Source organism: Botryllus schlosseri, chromosome 7 (genome assembly GCF_051294905.1).
Source record: "Botryllus schlosseri isolate E-star chromosome 7, Bs_hap1, whole genome shotgun sequence".
Classification (NCBI taxonomy): Eukaryota; Metazoa; Chordata; class Ascidiacea; order Stolidobranchia; family Styelidae; genus Botryllus; species Botryllus schlosseri.
In genome coordinates this window covers 25,326,551-25,347,958 of record NC_137242.1, presented here as the reverse complement: position 1 = coordinate 25,347,958, position 21,408 = coordinate 25,326,551, and the positions used below count along the sequence as shown (strand labels likewise).

The 21,408-nt window shown below is 41.3% G+C and overlaps 3 protein-coding genes across 3 annotated transcripts in view; 1 reads left to right on the top strand and 2 right to left on the bottom strand.

The window, feature by feature from the left end:
- LOC145442958 (E3 ubiquitin-protein ligase UBR5-like) overlaps window positions 1-2,147 on the top strand; it is a 77,311-nt gene extending 75,164 nt beyond the window's left edge. The window contains exons 59-60 of the mRNA XM_080320997.1: window positions 863-1,103; window positions 1,979-2,147. Coding sequence (XP_080177123.1) covers window positions 863-1,103; window positions 1,979-2,039 — 302 coding nt within the window. The 3' untranslated portion in view covers window positions 2,040-2,147. The remainder of the gene's footprint in view (window positions 1-862; window positions 1,104-1,978) is intronic.
- Window positions 1-21,408, bottom strand: part of LOC145442888 (ribosome maturation protein SBDS-like) — a 397,416-nt gene that overhangs the window by 122,502 nt on the left and 253,506 nt on the right. The gene's annotated exons all lie outside the window — the stretch shown is intronic.
- Window positions 12,957-19,349, bottom strand: LOC145442798 (uncharacterized). The gene is made up of 4 exons (XM_080320808.1): window positions 19,224-19,349; window positions 16,835-18,151; window positions 16,373-16,774; window positions 12,957-14,766 (listed from the first exon to the last, which is right to left on the bottom strand). The coding sequence occupies exons 2-4, from the start codon at window positions 17,990-17,992 to the stop codon at window positions 13,654-13,656; spliced, it is 2,673 nt and encodes an 890-aa protein (XP_080176934.1). The 5' UTR covers window positions 17,993-18,151; window positions 19,224-19,349; the 3' UTR covers window positions 12,957-13,653.

The window sequence follows — 21,408 nt, the reverse complement described above, 5'->3', positions numbered from 1 at the left end:
AACAGCCCATTGTTGTTACATCGTTGGAGCCTACCACTACGGTACTCGGTACCTGTAAGTGGCCCTAATAACCTGGTTTAGCGACCAAAGATGTAACTGACAGATTGCCAATGGTTGCCATAACTACTTGCTTAGTTAGCGAAATACCAAGCTGCGACCTTCTGATCAATTACTATTCCCCTGATACGCGATTAGTTTGTTGCGTCCATGGTTCTAACAAATTCACGGCATTCCGAGTCACTCCGAGTCCACTCGAGTCATTTTCATTTTGCCATCGAGTTAGCCCGAGTCTGAGTAATTCTAAGAAACGTCGCGTCCAAGTCCACCTAACAAATGTCAGTCACGAATCGTCTAAGGGTCAGCTTTTGTCATCATGAATTGGAAATGTGAGGAAATAGTGAATCTTCCACTGCATGGTAGCATTTGCAATTGATGTGATAGTGAAGTTTGATGAATAGTTTCAGGCTTTCGGGGCAATTTTAGAGGGGATTTTGACTTTATAACCTGAAAAGATATGTGACACTGAAATAGTTTCAAATTAATAAATATCTAAAATGTCGTCGCGGGCCGCACAAAATGCTCTGGCGGGCCGCGTGTTTGAGACCTCTGATGTAAAATGTCAAATGATAAGTTCACCGACAGTGCAAAATCTACGATACAAACGAAATGCAGGTTGCAAAAAAGTTTTAACTTTAACGCTACAATTTAGACCTAATTTTGACTTTTTTTGACATGCTAAAAAAAATTGCGCTAATTATTACTATTTCTGAGGCTGCAGTCAACGATGTGATGCGATATCTATGTTGTTAAAACCCTTTTTGCCTCAGTTTGTAATTTGCAAACCGTCAATTGTATTTTACAGCGGGGTCAAGCGCGGAGAAACTGACCGAGTTCAAACGCTGGTTCTGGTCCGTGGTCTCGTTCATGAGCCATGCCGCGCGGCAGGAGCTCTTGTACTTTTGGACCGGGTCGCCAGCCCTGCCCGCCAGCGAAGACGGCTTCCAGCCCCTGCCCACCATCACGATTCGCCCGCCAGACGACCAGCACCTCCCCACGGCCAACACTTGCATCTCAAGGCTGTACGTGCCGCTGTATTCGTCCAGGTGGGTGGGACGGTTCTACTTTGAAACTGTCAACGTTGACGTGTATTTTTTCGCTTCCAATTATATCAGTTTGTTGCACAACTTGAAAGTTGTCGGCTGTTGCAAATTAAATTAGAATCAGTATTGTACCAAAACAGTTGGGTTGTTCACAAAAAAAACTTTTTTTCCCGGATTCCGGGAGTTCACTTATTGAATTGTTAGGTTGCCAAAAAAAAAACGCTGCACACCAAATTTAGCACGATTACAACCAGTCGAGGCCGACTTTGGAGCCAATCGAAATTTTTGGATTTATGACAAAAAATAAAATAAAAGTTTTTTCAAATTTTACGGTCAACCGCATAAAATTGTCGAGTTACCTCAAACAACATTGCATCACAATACATTGCATCACAATTTTTTGCTTAATTCCAACCGGTAGAAGCGTTGTTATCGCAGTAGAGAGTTTTAAATTGGCAAAAGTAGCATTGACGGCTGGAAAACCCTGACCACTCACCAATCACATTAGGTTTACAGTAAAATTTAAAAAAAAAAAATTTTCATAATAAAGCGATAAATTTCTATTGGCTCTGCGTCGGCTTCTACTGGTTGGAATTGAGCCAAATTTGGTGAGCAACTTTTTTTCAGGCAACCTAATAATTAAATCAATGAATCCCATACTACACAGTTTATCTTTCGAATTAGACTAGAATTAGAATTTTAGCTTGGTTCGTTCCGCACTTTCAGTTCTCCCTGTAGCATTGTCAGGAAAACCACAAATTGGAATGTTCTTTCCAATTCTCTACTAGTTTTTGACAATTGCCCCCGACCAGTGTTTCCCGGAAATATTTGGGATATTTCGATATCAAAAATACTGTATCTTCAAATATCTTTTCCAGGAACATTTTGAAGAAGAAGCTGACTCTGGCGATCAAAACGAAGAATTTCGGATTTGTGTGATGTTTGTGTCTGTTTGTCTGCGCGCGCGTGTGTGTGTGGCTTGCGTGTCGGCCGGCCTGTTTTTGATTTCCTACCGCAGGCCGTAATAAATCATCCGTTTCAAAGAAAGATTTATTGTGCAGTGCAGGGTTGTAACCAAGTCGCAAGGTTCCGAGTCGCAAGCGAATCTCACTCTTATGGTTTTGACTCGAGTCAAGTCGAGAAATTGCTGCGATTAAAATTATAGCAACAGTTCTTTCTAAATTATATTGTAGCTACCGATTGTTTTCCAAATTCGATAAGAATAAGGAATATCCTGCTCAATTCGCAAGAACATGAAAATAGCATTAAATGCCTGATTGTGAAGAATGATGTAGGCCTACAACAGAAATGAAGTTCGTTCTTGTAAGCATGAGAATGACAAATGTCTGCACGCAACCATGACTCGTTTCGCGCTACAGTGGTGTCAAACATAGGGGACGCATCCGGCCCGCAAAGCAATTATGAGCAGATTGAAAAATACTATCCTGCATATAAATAACAAATAATGAGATTTGATGTGAAGAAATACTTCCTCTAAATCAGGGGTTCTTAAAGTATGGGTGGCGACGGCACTTGAGCGGATAACGTGAAATTCTTGCAACGAAAAAATTACGGGCGATTTCCTTATACGTATCCGAGGTAACTGTGTTGGTACTATAGCCAATAAGCAAGACACACAGAAAAGTCTTTACTGCAGTATGGCTACACAATTTAGTTTGAATTCTTGATAAGATTTATCTGACATTGCTTTCTCTGGATAAGACAGTTGGGGCATTTTAGTGTAGGGGTGTGCAACGAGCAGCTGCGAGAATATACGATGTCCGGGTATTTCGAGGCCAGCCCTTTTGGCGCCGGAACTCGTGAAGACTTGAAGGTTCGGCCAATATGAGGCTGGGCAAAATACGGTGCCAAAAATATCGACGTCGATGGAACCTTGGCCAATATTAACGGATCGTCGATATGGTCGACACCGAATAGTCCTGCCTTGCAACCTGAGTGCACAGTAGCGCAGATGCGACCCCCAGAGCAAATAATGCACTTCAATGTTTCAAAGTGCTGCGTTGTGTACAGCTGTTGTCTGCACGTTCTCCATGCCATATATGCCCGTAAAAACATGGCGTACCAATATTGAAAATGTATTCTATTTGGTGTGTGGGGCTTGGATCGCGAGATACCATTAAAAGTCAAATTTGGGTCGCGGTCTTAAAAGTTCAAGAACCCCTGCTTTAAATATTCCCTCATGACAACAAATGTAGAGCATGTCCAATTGTTCGTGGGCCACATTATACCCAAGTCAAGTCATACGAAACAGTTGACTCGAGTCATCCCAACACTGCTATTTATTGCAACTTCATCGAGTGTCACGCAAGGAGTGATCTACAAACAATGCTATAAAACTATTTCTAGTATGGCTATCTCTTCGATTTGTTTAACAAAGAGCTATGAGATTAATTAGCTGTAGTTTCTATGACGCAATGGCGTGCAAGCTAGAAGTTGAACAACCCACTCCAAACACGACAGTGCCTACTGCCTGGACTATATATATGTAAATAGATAGCTTGATTGATTCACTGTCGTCTCTTTACATCGCCTAGGCCAAGGTGGGTGTCAGATTCCATAGACTACTCCTTGTCGCTTGGACATCTTCCTGTCTTTTCACTGTATCGCATTTTGTGGTGTATTGAACTGATAAAATTGCAAATAAACCAATGATGATGATGATGAATTAGAGGTCCTTCCCCACCTGATGGCCGCCCAAGCAAGACCGCCAAAAATTACATTACCGCTGGGTTACCTTTCCACAGGGTTGTAATGACTCGAGTCACGACTCGACTCGAGTCACGATTTTCTGATGACTCGACTTGACTCGAGTCATTTTCTCAAAATACGGAAATGACTCGACTCGAGTCAATATGTGTATTGACTCGACTTGGACTCGAGTCATTGCGCATGATTCAAACCAAGTCATATGACTCGATATTCAGACGGTCAAGACCGATATTTCAATATAATTTCGACGAATAGTAAAGTAACCACCCTATTAGGATTTTGTCTATTGGTACTGGTACTTGAAAATGCGACCAGAAACTCTTAAAAGTGAGTAAAATTATTATTTTATAAATGCAAACCTTTCGATATCACCAAACAGAGTTATAAAAGTGGGTTTAACAAGACTTCAACTGGAAACTGAGCAGTCAACACAATGACTTGGACTCGGACTCGAGTCATAATACCATGACTCGGACTCGAACCTCTGCTCGATGACTTGGACTCGGACTTGACTCGGTGGTGAATTGAAAATGACTCGACTTGACTCGAGTCAAAACTATAAAAGTGAGATTGACTTGTGACTCGGAGCTTTATGACTTGGTTACAACCCTGCCTATTTCCACTGGTTTTGGTCAGGTCGCTTGCACCGAGTTTCGATGTAATACTTCCGGTCATGTTTGCAGAGTGGAAGGCGATTTTGGGTGTGGCATTTTGACTTGTACTGATATATATTTCCTCATTGCGTTATTTTCATGCTTCGTACCGGTAAAAAAAATGCAATTCTTTGCGGTCTCGCCAGACTTTCGGAGAAAACGGGAAAGTACCAAGTTTGACAGCTCTGCCGGAGCTGACAGCGAAATGCCGTCTCATAGGTTTCAAATCTAAAGGAACATAAAAATGTATGCATGACCGATTGAATAGCGAGGGAAGAAAAGGAACAATCAGGCACCCTGTAAATATTAAACAGCTGGATTATACAACGCAACATCTCATGCCCTAATATTTATTTAAAAAAATAGCTTTGGTTAAATTGTTTTGTTAAAATTAAGTGCAGCGCTCTATCAACTTTAGTGCAACAAAACTTGCCTTACTTATCATTTTATGTGGCGCACAAGGCTGCGAAACGACAGCAGGGGCCACTTCAACTTCACTACTCGATCGTTACAATAGAGAGATATATATGATATTATTTTTCGCCCGCACCTCGAGATGCTTTGACGACGGAGATGCGATACGACTGTACAAGATCTATCAGTATCAGTTTATTAATATTTTCATCATTGCAAAACACCACAAAACTGCAATACAATGAAACGATAGGGAGGTGTCGAAACGACTTGGCGAGATGGTCCTTGCGATCAGACACCCGTCTGGGCCTAGACGATATAAAGAGGAGGCATGCACACCGAATGAAAGTAAAAGAAAATAAGCTAATATAAAATGACAAGCGACAAAATCAGGTGACGAAAGGCGAGATCGATTTGTCAGTCGTGGTCCAGTTAATGGTGAGGGCTGACCAGGGATATCTTGAAACTTTCAAGATATCCCTGGGGCTGACTAATATTTATTCTGTTGACATTGCTTGTATTATCGACTTCCACCGGCTATCCGACAGTCGACGAGCATCCCTTGTCCACATTCAAGGCGAAATACAAGCAATTTCTACTAAATGAATACCAGTCCGTCCTCAAGATTGTCGGGTCAAGACCTAACTTATCAATCTCACCTTCCGTGACATGCCACCTCATTTTTGTCGCTTGTTTTTTCTATATTATCTTCTTTCGCTTTTCATTCAGTGTGCACGCCTCTTCTTTACGTCGTCTAGGCCCAGGTGGGTGTCTGATCTCAAAGACACACATCACAAGTAACGAAGTATATATAGTTACACTTGACTGGGGTTGCCTACTTAGCTAGCTTAGGCATTAACTAGAGATGTATTACTTGCTCGATTTGTATATACTTTTACTGTCATAGTTCTGATGCTGAAGTACTTGCTGACCTTTGTACCAGAGTTGTAACCAACTCACAAGGCACCGAGTCACAAGTCAATCTCACTTTTATAGTTTTGACTCGAGTCAAGTCGAGTCATTTTCAATTCACCGCCGAGTCAAGTCCGAGTCCAAGCCAGCAAACAGAGGTTCGAGTCCGAGTCACGGTATTATGACTCAAGTCAAGTCCAAAAGTCATTGTGTTGACTACTCATTGTCCTTTTAAAGTCTTGTTAAACCCACTTTTAGCAACTCTGTTTGGTGATATCGAATGGTTCGCATTTATAATAATATACTCATTTTCCACACTTTGAGCAGTTTCTGGTCGGATTTTCAAGTAGGCCTACCAGCACCAACAGACGAAATCGCAATAGCGTGGTTACTATACTATTCTTCGAAGTTACAATGAAATGTCGATCTTGGCCGTCTGAGTCTCGAGTCATATGACTTGGTTCAAGTCATGCGCAATGACTCGAGTCAAAGTCGAGTCAATACACAGATTGACTCGAGTCGAGTCATTCCGTATTTTGAGAAAATGACTCGAGTCAAGTTGAGTCATCAGAAAATCGTGACTCGAGTCATTACAACCCTGCTTTGTACACTAATTTTATTCAAGTGAAAATCCGTTTTTGGCTACGTTCGAATCACATAATGAATGGAAGCAATCAGCAGACGACCCTGAAGAGGTAGGTTATATAGGCTATATCAGGGGCGTCAAACTCAACTTGAGTCCGGGCCGAATTCAAAACTTCCGGTCGCTCGCGGTTCGGACCATTCAAATTATACCAAATGTTACCTCGAAATCCATGATCTTTTCTTTCCCTCTACTACTTTATTATCGAGCATTATATTATATTGCGGATCAATGGGGGTTTTTATAGCATCGTCGTTATTCGCAAACAGGGGAATTGTAAATTATGATTATTTACGGGCTGAATACCGTTATAAATCACTAAAACGGCGATATAAGTTGGCATAATTCAATACTCCCTACAGTCGTATGCAATTGTGAGGAACACAAGAGATATTGCATATGACCTAAATCGCGGACGCTGGAATTTTGTTCATTAGGCTATCATGAAATCGCGATACGGGTTTCTCCGGAGGCCCGGAAATTTCGAGTCATAAGTGATTCAGTAACGCGATTACGGATATTTGAATTAAATTTCTGTGTATCTATCACATTCTTCATGAACCTGCATATAACGGTTTTGCACCGGAGTTTTCGCTTTTGGGAATAACTACTTCTCGATAATTTTGTCATAAAACTCGGAATTCAGTGCAGAATTAGGTGTCAATGTGCTGACTTGCACCTTACGGTGAGTTGAGTTCAACTAGAGTACCACTGTCGGGTGGTTATGATGTGGCCCATGAAAAGGATCGACATTTGCGGTCTTGGGGAATTGTTTGATGGAAATATTTCCTACTAAAAACTCAACATTTGCTATAAATGTGCTGGATAATACAGGCATTTTTAAATCTACCCAGAATGGCTTGGCGAGCCGGATGAAATCGTCTGGGGGGTCGTATGTTTGACATATATGTTCAAGGTGTCTCATGCTCAAAAGTGGCTAGAGTCACTTTCCAGTTGGCCGCAAGAGGGCAACACAATGTCAGCGGGGTTCTTGCCTCTCGCTATGATCTTCGAAGGTGAATAATAATTGAATATGCAAATGCATCGAAGGGGAGTATGCATTGGAGCCAACCGTGTAGACTGAAATCACGAAACATGTGTTGTGTATCAGTGTCGCCGTGAATAACCTCCATGGCCCAGTCAGAAAATCGCGTGTAGCAATGTCAATTTGCTAGGTAGACCTATATCTGATCTTCCTGGTAGGTCTATCTCGAATTCTCTATATGTGATCAATGACGAGCCTATTCTTTTAGACCTTCCATAAATAAGACAAAAAATCAGCAGGGACATAACCCCCTCATCGCTTTATTCTGGGAGCAGGTGTTCCGGTATCCTGCTTTTGTTGTAGGCCTACATGCGCGTTAGTCAGCATGAGTGGGAAAGTGAAAATGAGAACGTGCATTTCAACACAAAACGCAGTTGACCAGCGAGGCAGGTCTCGGATAAGTCACAGATATAGGTTAATTTCATGTTTGAAACGCATTCCGGAATTGAAAAGATGAATGTCAGCATTCGGCGTGCATTATTCTGAAATTAAAATTTGCATGATACACGTGATTCTATAAACCAGTGGTTCTCAACCTTTTTGTCTTCGCGGACCCCTTTTGTACCGTGACGAACCCCGCGGACCCCCTACAGTTTTAGTTCAAATTTAACTCAATTATCGTGCAACCGTCATCTGTCTTGTGCGAATATAAACTCTAGGCTAGTGATAAACAGCAACAAAATTACCGTTCTTGAAACCAATATCATATACCACATGTAGAAATATGGATGTACTTTCATTATTTCGAAGGGACTTCTGCAGCTGTATTTCTTATTTCTTGAAATATGCGGTCGTGTATTGAAAAATCACGCGCTCGCTTTGTTATGAACGAGTGCCAAAAATCCATTTCCACAAAGGTAGCTGGTGCGAATGTAATATTAATGCCTGTCGATTCCGACGACACCTCTGAGCACGATCGCAACATATATGGCACCAAAATGGAGAAACAGATTTTTCAATGAAGTTATCACTTCCAGACTAGTCATTTTTATATACCAGCTCATCTTCAAGATATTCTGGAATGGAATAGTGGTTATGTATACTACAGGAGCAAATGGATTCCGTGATGACGTTTTAATCCGTTTTTTTAGACGGACTAGAAAAAAAATATTTTAACAAACCTCAACAAGACATAAACAGCAATATGTTTGTATCGGTAGGCTATTGGCAACTTGGAAATTAAAATGAGTTTACACCTGGGGTGTCAAACATACGGCCCTCCAGACAATTTTATCCGGCCCGCGAAGCCATTCCGAGTAGATTGAAAAATGCTTGTATTATCCAGCACATTTGTCACAAATGTTGATTTGTCTGGTCTGGAAGAATATACTTCCGTTAAATTTTCCCCCAAGACAGCAAATGTCGAGTCTGTTCGTAGGCCACATTATAATCACCATGAGGCTAATGGTGTTTTGGTTTCGCACTTGTTACCACTATAGGAATAAATCAGTTACATTGACACCCGTTTTCAAAAAGACAAAAATGAGCACACTGAGTTATAATATTATTTATTGTTTCGGAGATTTTTTTTTTTGAGTTTTATGGAATAATGTGTCAAAAAGTTGTTATTCACGCAAGCGAAAACGACAATGCCGGACCGTTATATATGAAGTTTACATGTATAATATATGGTGTCCGGTCAATACCGAGAATGCTATTAGCGAGAATGCTATTACCGAGAAGGACAATTCCGAGAATGGACATTACCGAGAATGGACAATACCGAGAATGGACATTCCCGAGAATGGACACCACCGAGAATGGACATTACCGAGAATGCAGTATATGCAATGCAGGCATGATATGCATATGAACAGGTCATGTGTGTGCATCACGGCGTTACCCCATTACGTATCGATTCTCAGGTATAAATTTCTCGACAGTTTCCGTTACATTAGGCTAGATTCTTGGCATTGGCCATTCTCGGTAATGTCCATTCTCGGTGGTGTCCATTCTCGGGAATGTCCATGTCGATCTGACAAAATACATATTAATGTGTTTCTTCGAAATTGAATCTAGATAGTTGTGTTTTAGTTAACTGGCTGAGGTTATAATCGGTCGTCTGTTCTAGTTAGTTTCTAAAATGAGTATATAGTTCTAGTTATCGTTGCGACTTTTGAAAAGTGAGTAGTGCTAGTTCTAGAGTTTCGCATTTGGAACATTCAGCAGTATTTACAATTCTGCCTACCGTGACACTCAATCCTTTGGTATATACACACAGCCCATATAACCATGAAATCGCTTTATGAGTCAACCCATTTTACTGGTCGCCAAACCGGTCACTGTCGTGTCAGTTTTGATTAACGAATCGCCGTATGCAAACTGCTCGATGCCCGACCAGAAGTAAATTCCCCGGCTGGATAAACTCGTTCCACTCCGTCTAACTATTTTCCGCTGCAAATGCGTCACAGTCGCCTGAAATCACAATCCCGGTGGCTGGGGTAAAGTCGAACTCGTACCATAAAGTATGCTTACATGGAGGAGCTTGCGGATTGGGTTTGGTATTTGGACTGGAAGACGATCTGACGTATTGATCCCACCTCCCGCCACGATCGCACATTGATTTTCATCGATGTTCATTTTTTCTTCAATTACATTTCAATCAGTGTAGGCTTGTAGGCTACATGCCTCTTCTTTACATTACCTAGGCCCAGGGGGTGTCTGATTTAGAAAAAAACTACTCCAATCTGTTTCAACACCGTCCTATCTAATCACTGTTTCGCAATCTTGTGGTATAGATCTGATGACATTATAAATAAAACAATACCGATGATTATGTTGTAGAATACATGGAGAAGATATACACTATACACGTATCCATTGAAAAGGAATCAAATGTTGAATTGATGGAAACGCACTCGTGTCAGAAATATTAACTCAATTCTAACCCGTAGAAGCGGAATTATTGGAGTTTTTCTTTGATAATTATGGGATAATCCTTGATCGGTGGATTATCCAAGAATTATCATCAAAAAACTCAATAACTCCGCTTCTACGAGTTGGAATTGAGTCAAATTTGTTTTGCATCGTGCAATAATTTCATGGGGTTGGCAGAAAGATTTGAAAAAATTTTTCTTTCGCATTTTTAGGTAAATTCAAAATTTTCAAACTCTACGAAATCCGTGATTACCGGATGGAATGAATTCAAATTTGGTGTGCGTCGTTGATCAAGGTATAAGCTATAAGCTAACGATTTAATCAATTAGCCAGCAAGATTTCGGAAATAAAGTTATTTTTCAACAGCCGTAATGTACACTGAGCTTGGGTCGTTTCGCACTATACAGTTCTTTTGTAGCATTTTCAGTAAAACACAAGATTACAGTATTCGAATTAAAATGAGAGTAGAGTAACATATCACAAAATATATAAGAATTAGATTACTGCTGATATCTTTAGCTCTAATTCGTCTACTAAAATTACCTAGCTGTCCAAGCCTGCATATAATCAGGATCGGTACTGTTTTCAGACACTTCAACCCACTACATGTCATAAGCCAGGCTCTATATCAGGGGTGGGCAAACTTTTGAGCTCGCGGGCCGCATTCAACATCTGAATTCATTCGCGGGCCGCACTATATAAAATTAAGATTATTAACCAAAACGCAATATTGGTAGCCTATTTGATTATATAGTGAGGACATGTAGATGCTTATTTAAAACAAACCAAGCATTTCGTTGATGATATCGTACATGCGCCAGAAACAGTGGCGAGATTTCATAGGCTGGTCGACCTCAACAACCAATTTGTCAAAACTATAGGGATGGAAGTCGGTGGTACCGATTCTTAAAATAGGATTAAATTTAAATCTGTCAGCAGCGATCGGTTCATAGATTTGTTAATTCCACTTTGGGTTCAGTTCCTGGATACACAATGCTGACCGCATCATAACCATGTTAGCTTCAAACACGCTTCAACTGTGTGTGGATAAAATATAAATACCCTAATTCTACGCATACAGAGAACGAATCTACCTAAGACAAGCGCGAATCGCTTTTTATAAGAACATCACTGAAAAAATTGTAACTGGAGTGGCCTATCTGAAATCACACTCGTGACCCGAATTACGTCAATCTCGTTTAGGATTTTTGTGATTTTCAGCAGTTTGAACCTTTCAAACTGCGTGAGCTTTATTATCGGACTGTCAGACATTAAACATAAAAAATTATCTAGGAAATATTTACCTTAGAACAGCGTTTTTCAAACTTTGCAAGAGACCAAACTTTGCCCCCTTACGACGGTGAAATATTACGTGCCCCCTTTATCGTCATATCACAAAACGCACCCAGGATGCTAGCAAACCTAACGGGTAGTTTGATGGCATGGAAGGCCACGACTGTGGATGAGAGATTTTTAATTATGAAATTGAGACTAAATACAGAACAACAACTGTGTATTGGATGTAAATCGCGCGGAGCGCTAAAAAATTTTTCAGTTGATCTCAGCTTCGCGACCTTCTTAAGATGCATTCACCCCCTCAAGGTGGGCGCGCCCACCAGTTTGAGAACCACTTCCTTAAAAATATCATGGTGAAATATACTATACAGTTTAATCAAGTCCCTGCATTAATTCGATTTTTAGTATGCATTTCATCAATATTTAAAAAAAGTTTCTTTAGACTCTCGCGGGCCGCTCAGAACGGTGTGGCGGGCCGCAGTTTGCCCACCCCTGCTATACAGTTTAATCAAGTCCCTGCATTAATTCGATTTTTAGTATGCATTTCATCAATATTTAAAAAAAAGTTTCTTTAGACTCTCGCGGGCCGCTCAGAACGGTGTGGCGGGCCGCATGCGGCCCGCGGGCCGTAGTTTGCCCACCCCTGCTCTATATATATATAAAAAAGAATGACTCTACAGTCTACAGGCATTTCAACAGGGATGTAAAATCGTAAATATACAACTCACTATTCAATGACACACACGTGCGTGCGTCGTCTCGTCTTTATCAGCAGTCTATCTACACAAGCTTAATGGCTATTCCGGAAGTGACTATTTCAGACAGAGTCGGAAACACCGACAATAATACACACCACAATTGTTACGTGATAATTCGAAAACGAGTGACAAATGCCAATCGCGGCACCTCAAACGTGCTACCCACGCATGCTCTATCTTCATCAACTGTTTTTGATCTCCACTTGGAAAGATAATAAAAATTCAACTCCAGCTCCAAATTAGATTAGAATTAGCTACACAGCTTTTTTCAAATTAGGTAGATATTAGAATGCTATCTTCTCAATTCTTTTCCAAATTAGATGAGTATTAGAATTACAGAATTCGACAAAAATTAAGTTCAGTTCACATCAAATATGAGCTCGTTCTCATAAGCACGAGAATGGCAAATGCATTGTACACGCTTCGAGCTAAACAGTGCTCCAGTAACATTTTCAGCAATTATACTACTACCAGTATACAGCCCTAGGTTGTCTCCATCCCCTTGACAAATCCAATCAACACACACACTTGTCACGTTTCCTGTTGGGATTTACTACTTCGAAACAAGGCATGCGTAGCTTCAAACAAAAAAGAATTATTTTGGTAAGTATGATTTCAAATTCGAATGCAATCACAACGATCGGATTTACCATACAAGCTCACAGATGGTGACTATACGATCTCAAATACCGGTCAAGGTACGCACCAGGCATAAACGTAAAAGGATTGTAAGGTGGGATTTTCTGCACTCGGAAGGTACAGCACGGGAAGGCCTGCGATAAGAGCGCTTGGTAGAGGTATTGAAATATCGCTTGTGAGGGTATGGCAAGTTCTTCTTTTAAAAAAGATTATCAAAGCAACAGTGACAAAAAGACGAGTTGAATTGCAATATAAGCTATATCGATGGGGTTGAGGTAGCCCAGTTTTCAAGTCTTGGTAAACAATGCTTAAATTCAAATAAATAATAAGCATACTGCAGCAAAGGAAAGGCACAAAGACACACACAATGAGGTATAGTTGAAAAAACTAGACTCGAAACAGATTAAAACAAGCAACACGCTCTGGTCCTGAATAGTGAATACCAATTCATCACTGGCAGACAACACAATCGTTTCAAAACTTGAAAGTTAAAAAGGAAAATAGGTTAGTGTTTATTAAGACTTAGCACCTGAGATTTCTCAAAGTATATGTACAGTAAATGCTTCTATCCTTCGAGCCTTCTGGCTCACATCTGGCTCGCCGGCACTGGTGAATCCACCGCATGAGCTGGCTGGAACATTGTGTTTTCTGGTTGCTGATTTGCTGCTGAGAACGTGGCCAAATGCTGTTGTGCATTGGGATGCTGCAGTAGAACACTGGCGCCTGATATTGACCCGTCTCGTCTTGACATATTATTTTCCGCATAGCCCAACTCTGCTGAATTTTCATCAATAGAATTCATGTTGATATCGCTAAAATCCTTACGTCGAGTAGGCTGAGCCCCCTTTCTTTTACTTTTCTTGTTAGCAGATGAAACATCGTTTTGGATGTCTGCACTGTAACTCAACAAAGCTGGCGGTGTCCTTGTAGTCTTAACTGATGCTTGATCTTCACTATCTTGACATTCTCTTGGCATCTGCGTGTTTCTATCAGAAATCAAGCTAGCCAGACCCAAACCGGGGATTTGACACGAAAGAGCTCTGGCTAGCACGGCTGTTTGGTGTGCAGCAAATGGATTTGTATTTCCGTTGCTAAGAGACGAATATAGCGGCGGAGGGTTGCCAGATTCTTTTTGCGTCGCCACGCCAAACGGATTGCTGCCAGAATTTTCGCCCTGCAGAGAAGACATATCGTAGTGACTTTCTGGAAATACGGTACGCTTCGATGGTGCTTGAGGTAAATGAGTAATTACAGTCGCTGATTTCTGACGGATTCTAGCTGCACGACTACGTCCTGACTGTAGTAGCAGGTCATCGTCATTCTCGTGACTTTGTGCGAAGAGATCTTCAAGTGTGAATTGCCTCTGATCTGGGGTAATCTTATCGCTGACATCATGAATATCGTCTTCTTCGGTTTCTTCTAGTAAAATAGACTCCATGACAGCAGCCGGATCGTCGCATAGCATGGACAGTCGCGGCTGCTCTGCGTTTTTCAGTAGGTGTCGGGGCACGGATACTTTGAGAGCGCCGGTTCTGAGGTTGAATACTTCGGTGAGGTCTTTGCGGTAACGGTAACCGGAATCTTGAGCATATCGGGAAACCAGCGTGTTTTGTCTGAGCAGAAGCTCGTGAGGTATTGAGTTCAAGTTGACGGTCCAGAAGTTTCCCTTCGCGGTCGGGCGGTACGGGTTTTTTAAAACCTGCAAAGCACCGAAACAATCCTATTTAGTGCACGAAGCAGACTTGGAGAACTACATAATGTTCAAATTTTCAAAATTAGATTAGGATTAGAAATATAGCTGTACATTTTGTTTTCCAAATTAGACTGTAGACTGCAATTAGAATTATGACTACACAGTTTTTCCAAATCAGATTACTGAATTAGCGAAAACTTAGAAATCGAATCAAGTTCATCATCATAAAGCAAAATATTGTAAAATATCTATACAGCAATTTTGGTTCGTTTCAAACTATACAGCTCACATGTAGCATTTTGAGGAAACCAAAAATTAGAGTATTATTAAAATTAGAGCAAAGAAACATTTCATTAATTTGATTAGAAATAGGTTACCGTCATTTCGCTCTAATTAGTCCAGAGGTCACCAATCTTTTTGCAACCAAGAGCTACTTCTTGGGTACTGATTGAAGCGACGGGCTACCATTTACTCCCACCTTTTACCCGTACCAGACAAAATTTCTGCTTTGATATTCTTATTTCATATCGCACTGGGCAGAAATCACGTTACGGAATACTTCTAAGAGGGTCTTTCAAATCAAAACATCTCATTTCAACTAGCTAGCCATTAAGATTTTTTAAATAAATCATGAATTAATTCGCCCCATGTTTGTATAAATTATACCCCAACGGTCAACTCAAATTTTAAAAGAAATCATGTCACACCTTAGATTGGACATCATGTTATCTGTTTCTATATCAGTCAGTGGGAAGCCTGGCATTGCATGCTAATCAACTAGTGCACAGTACTCTAGTATGTAACTTTACACTGCAACTCTGAGTGAGTGTTCCAGATGTGCATTAGTGAGGCGTGTTCTGTGTTTGTTTTTGATGAAGTTCATGTCCGAAAAGGCTGATTCACAACGATAAGTTGAACCAAACACGCTTACAACCTTCATAGCTGCTGCGCAGTGCGCATACACCACTGTACTTCTCCGTTTCAACAAGGCACCAAAAGTTTGCTGCAGCCTGGTGGGCTTTGAGTTGGAGATCAGTATCCAGACAAGACAGATTTCATTATACAGGACAACAGTAACGATTACAGAAATATAGAAACATGGTACTAAACTGCGTTGATTGTAAGAAACAAGCTGTGTCAAAAGATGCCATACGTAATGGGCATACAGATAATGAAAATCTGTTAGTAATTCATGGCTATCTGCTACCGAATAGTAATGTTGTGTACTACATTGGCATTGTCCTTGGCGTCCAGTTACCATAACGGACCCCCTGCCGCCATTTCAAGAAGACCGTGGATGGCATTCCGTTATGTCGCCTGTATAGTCAGTGCGCCGTATCCTACGTTTTCGATATCTTGTTATTCTATTACATGTTGGTATATAACTAATTGTTAATGTGATTTAAAAAAGAATAGCTAAATCAATCAATCAATCTATATAATGGTAATAATCTGAAGAATATTTGTAAATGCTGCTATTCGATCTATTTTCAGAACAGGCTCGCGGGCTACTCATCTAAACCCCTAAATTATAGTCTAATTAGGCAACTAGAATTGTCTAGTTGTCTAAGTCAGGCATGCACGATAGTAGAAAATATTGGAATGCGCTTACCTTCACGAAACATTCGTTTTGTGACAAATTGTGCCTTACTGAATCCCGCCAGCCTTGATAAGTCCCGTTGAAAAATGGGAACATTTCGGAAATCCTCTTCAAAATTTGCGACAGCCTCAGCTTCTTGTCTCGCGATGACAATATCGCCAGAGTGATCAGTGAGACGTAAGAATACGGTGGCTTTGCGTATCGACGATAGCGCTTTCCTGGCTGAGAATTATCGGAATTTGGCGACGAACGCGATGCCTTAATTGAGGGAGATCCTGCTGTCCTGTTGGCGCCGTGTGGTTGTGGGTAACATGGGCTCTTACGCGCGTTGACTTGTGCGTACTGCGGATGATCCGCGTTTTCAGGAGTACTATACCGTGGGCGATAGTTGCTGAACATTTGTTGTGGTTCGTCCTGAAATGAGGGGTTACGCAATGATACTAAATTTACGAGCCCCCGATTATGCATACATACCAGTTTTCGCTTTTTTGGCTCAATTTGTGGTGCATCTTGTTTTGCTTGTGCGTCGTGCATTAGCACCGAACGACCAAGTGCGATCTGTTGCATTTTCTGTACAGACATCGCAGCCAGAAGCCAGTTTTGCAGCTGCAGTTGAGCGGCTATTGGATTGCCGGAGTCTGCTGCGGAAATAGTAGTGTGCGCTTGACTGGACGACGCAGGGTACGAGTTAGCGAAGTTTGGCATGGGCGCTAAGCCGCTGTAGTTTGTAACGTTGGATGGTGATTGTGACTTACGCTTCTTCGCGGACGAATTCTTGTTCGACAGAAGTGTAGGAAAATTGCTTCTGATGCTAGCGATCGAGTTTGCGTCGTATCGACGCTTTGTGATTGATGATGAGTTCATGGGAGGCGACGATCGTCTTTTCACTGCGCCTTTGTCATTCGCAGGTTTGGATAGATCAAGAGGTAATTCGTTGTCGACATTATTTGAAAAAGAGCCGTTAGATGATTGCGAGGTATGAGATTGTGCAGATGGAGATTGTACTCCAGTTGACCGCATAGCACCGCTAGTGTTGGAGGTATACGCAGTATTGATGGAGACTTTTCCTGGGTCGCTGCCGGTTGATAAATCCGGAGGGGGTGGTAACAAGTTTCCGAGACTTGTGGCGGCGTTAGATTGCTGTAATCTTTGCAGAGATATCATGGTGGCAAACATTTGTTGTGATAAAAGCGATAACTGCTGAAGAGAAATGTTCTGAGGTATTGAAAGATTAGGCTCAATTGCGGGCAATGTTGGTGTTGCAATATGGCTTGTCGCTGCTGGAGCGTCACGTTTTGTGTCAATGGTAACGTCATTGGTCTTGCTTGCAGTTCTGTATTCCCGATTTGATTCAGCGTTGCCTTGTCGGCCGTTCTCTGAGTTATAGTCTTGGCGCTCAGGTTCAAGTTTGACTTGTCTCTCGCCTCCTTCGAATGACAGGTTTGTGACTGTTGTTGGAGTCGTCGGAAACCGAGGTAAATTGTTCGTACTCTCTGATTTTATAATATCATTTGTTGTCGATATTGGTATCAACGGAGGAGGCGGTGGAACCGTGGGCCGGTGCGCAGGTGATATGGCTGTGGAAGGCCTGCAGCCTGAGGAAAGATCCATTGTCGGGAGTACGGCGAACATCAAGAGATTTCCTGTTGCAATTGAACGGAAGGGATGGTGGCTGCTAAACGCATTTATACAGGCAACATTGTGCGTCAGTCGAATCGCATGTTCACCAGCGTGACGTCGAACTATACAGAAGACGCTAGGGTTACACGGCAAACGTGCGTTTGAGCCAAGCTGAGAACGGAATGTGACTTGCGTTAATGCTATTATGAAAGCTTATCGTTTACAAAATGTAGTGATTTCTGTGTATTCCTAACCACATAATTATTTCTGTTGATTACGTATATAACCTTTATATAATGTGTGTATTTGTGCAGTTTGCTTGAGTTGAGGTCGTAGTACATTTGCGGTACAATTTTGTGACCACTCACGCAAACTAAACGCGATACACAAATAAACCCAATTAACATGTACGTAATCCACATGAGATTAGCAAGACACAGAAATTAACCCAGAAAATATATCTAAAAACGCGATATTTATAACTGCTGGGTACATTTTGGTGATGGCGAGATAAAACAAAAGAATCAAAAAGCTAATTTCGTAACGTGGGTAAAACTGGACTCAAATAGCAGTTCCACAGCATGTCTGATTTCAAATACTACTCCAAGTCGGTTCGATACCTTCCTATATCTTTTTCATTGTATCGTAGTCTTGTAGTGTTTTGAAATAATGAAAATATTTATGATAAACTGATACTGACCTAACGCGTATGCAAAAGCTGTAAATGTTATTTGTAAATTTACCGGCAACTCTATTGCTGTTGGACACAATACATTTGAAATTAACTTTCATCGAAATACAACAAAATATATGCAGCGAATGGGGCTGTGATCGCTAATACTTGGTTAATTGAAGCAATATTGGACATAGTGGCTCTGGCTAGTACTCAGGTGTGTTTATTCGACGATTAACTCAGAGTGCTGTACAATACGCTTATCACCACGAGAATGTTGTCGACTGTAAACCATTGGATCACTAATATGCGTATAGATAGGCATTAGGCAAAGTATATTCGAACCGGCGTTGGGATAAGCTACAACACTAACAGGCTTACACATAGAACTAAATATTATACATCAAATATCTATAATGTCGGCTTAATGACATGCAGCGATGACGCTGAATATGACAAAAAATCTTTAGAGTAAGAAATACGAAATTTGCCCTCCAGGTATGCGGATTCGGCGGAGATATTTTTCCTACAAATGTAATGGCATTTCTGCGATAATTTTGCCATACACACCTCGCATCGTGCCGCTTGATAAAGTCTGAACTCGTCTCGCGGGTCGCGCACAAAGGAACCTTTGGTTAATTTTTTTCGGTAAAATACACACTCGGTCAAGCGAGCCGGCCAATACGCCTTTTCCAATGATACGAATATACACACTCAATTGAACAACGCAAATAGTTTGCCGTGCGGTATCCTACAGCTGAACTGTACATTCCGCTAGCATTTATTGGCACAATCGTGCTTCATACAACCTCGCAATGCTACTTATTCTTCGATTAGATATTTCCTCGATTGCTACGCTGCGCCCAAGATACAAAATCATTTACGCGAATCGTATCCAGTCGACAACACCGTTGGTACGACTTGTGTATTCCGACTGGTAAGTAATGTATTACTTATTGACCACGCGTTGCGAAACGCACTCGTATTACCTTTTAGTTATCTCTTTTCCCACACTGTTCACGCCTTATAAAACTACCGGCGAAGCGCTGCTGATTATTGCTCTATGTAAAGAAACTAGTCTATTATGCGGCTTTTGTAAAACAAATGGCAGACTGAAATCACTTCGTAACTAATCTAGCTCTTGAGAGGCCGTTACTGGCCGTTCGATACAATGCGGCTTGTCATCTGATATGGCTAGTCTCTTGTGTTATTGGATTCGCGTGACAATACACGGGCCGACCGTTGAAATGGCGATTCCGATAAGCACCCGTCCGTCCACTTACTGCCGTCCGAACTATCCACGTCGGAAACCACGAACACCCTAAAATCGCCTGCACATTCCCTTTTTCTACTCATTTCCACACAAGCCTTGAATTCGCTACTTCTCTCGAAAATGATCGCTCCATCGATGGCGCGCGACCATATCTTTCATTATCAATGACCAAAGGTAAGCGAACGATGCTCAGTGCCACACTAAACATAATATCTAGAGAGCGATCCGATAGGTGTGCCCCAGGGAAAAAAGTAGCCCGGTGAATCTACTACATTAAATTGGACCGCAGAAATGCCAATGAATAAGCGATAGCTGCAAAACCTGCTGGCAATAATCGTCCTGAGAAACCTTCCGTATTCTGCATGTAAAATGCTAATTCGATGCTGTTACATAAAACGCCTTCTCTCAACTTTGACATTTGTCATTGGAATACCTTGGCCCAACTCTCCTAAAGCTCAATTAGAATCTATGTCTGTACGCAATGTATAAATGCTAACTCAACTTTCGCTGAAGCATATCTAAACCGTAATTCCCTCGGAGATTTGAAGTTAGACTAGTGTTTGTTGCTTTCTAAAGGCTACTTCTAACTCCGCGAACATGCTAACAGCTCAATAGTTCAAGAAAATAAATGAGAACTGAACCCGGATCTGTTGAAGTTTGTTTATGATTATGAAGCATAATGTCGTGTTTCGCGCGTTGGATATCCGCGGTCCCTGCTCCACAAACCATCGACGGTTGAATTATCTCATAATTTACGATTGTAGCTTTGATTGCGACGCAACATTGTACAGAACGAGTACTGAGCCCTTGCTAGAAGATATACGACAGCCGCGTTTCTTCTAAACGCGCTATGAGATAAACATGTGGTCATTAGGCTTGCCTGCTTTCTGATATATCTGATTTCGTGTTTTATCCTGCTCTGTAGTACACTTTGAAGTGTGTGAAAACTGCCGCTGCGTAAATTTTGTGTACGAAAAACATTGGGAGAGGGGTGACTCTAGTTTTCCGGTGACCTAACGCGTATTGCGAGATTACAAAATATAATGTAATCCAAGAGGCAATATCCACTCGAGTGCTGCTCGGCCAACGGGGTTTATTCGCATTACGTATTACACCAGCGTTTGACGCAGAGAAAATTGTTCTAGAAAACCAGGCGCATAAAATCCATCCTCACTTTGCTTGTTATTGAAAACCTGCGCTACACGCGAATTACACAATACAATTCGGTTTCGGAAGAAAAAAACAAAATTGGCGATTTATATGTAGGTGTCCTTTCGAAATAGCAATATGTAAATTTGTTAATCACAAACATCGGATATCTGGTGAGGCTCAAGGCTAAATAGTATTTAATCTCGATGCAAAGTTATGTCTTTGAAATTTCATCATGTTTTCGGCGAAACAGTGTATTGAATACGAGAAGGCGAGCGCTAAATGCCAGCTATCATCACGCATCAAACACTCATCAAATTTTCCAGTGAATCA

What these genes read in the sequence shown, in the direction of transcription:
- LOC145442798 (XM_080320808.1), bottom strand. Translation starts at nt 17,992, where the DNA reads ATGTTCGCCGTACTCCCGACAATGGATCTTTCCTCAGGCTGCAGGCCT. An exon ending in AGCCAAAAAAGCGAAAACTG is followed by an intron (nt 16,775 to 16,834) that starts GTATGTATGCAT and finishes CCCTCATTTCAG; the next exon opens with GACGAACCACAACAAATGTT. An exon ending in AAAACGAATGTTTCGTGAAG is followed by an intron (nt 14,767 to 16,372) that starts GTAAGCGCATTC and finishes GGTGCTTTGCAG; the next exon opens with GTTTTAAAAAACCCGTACCG.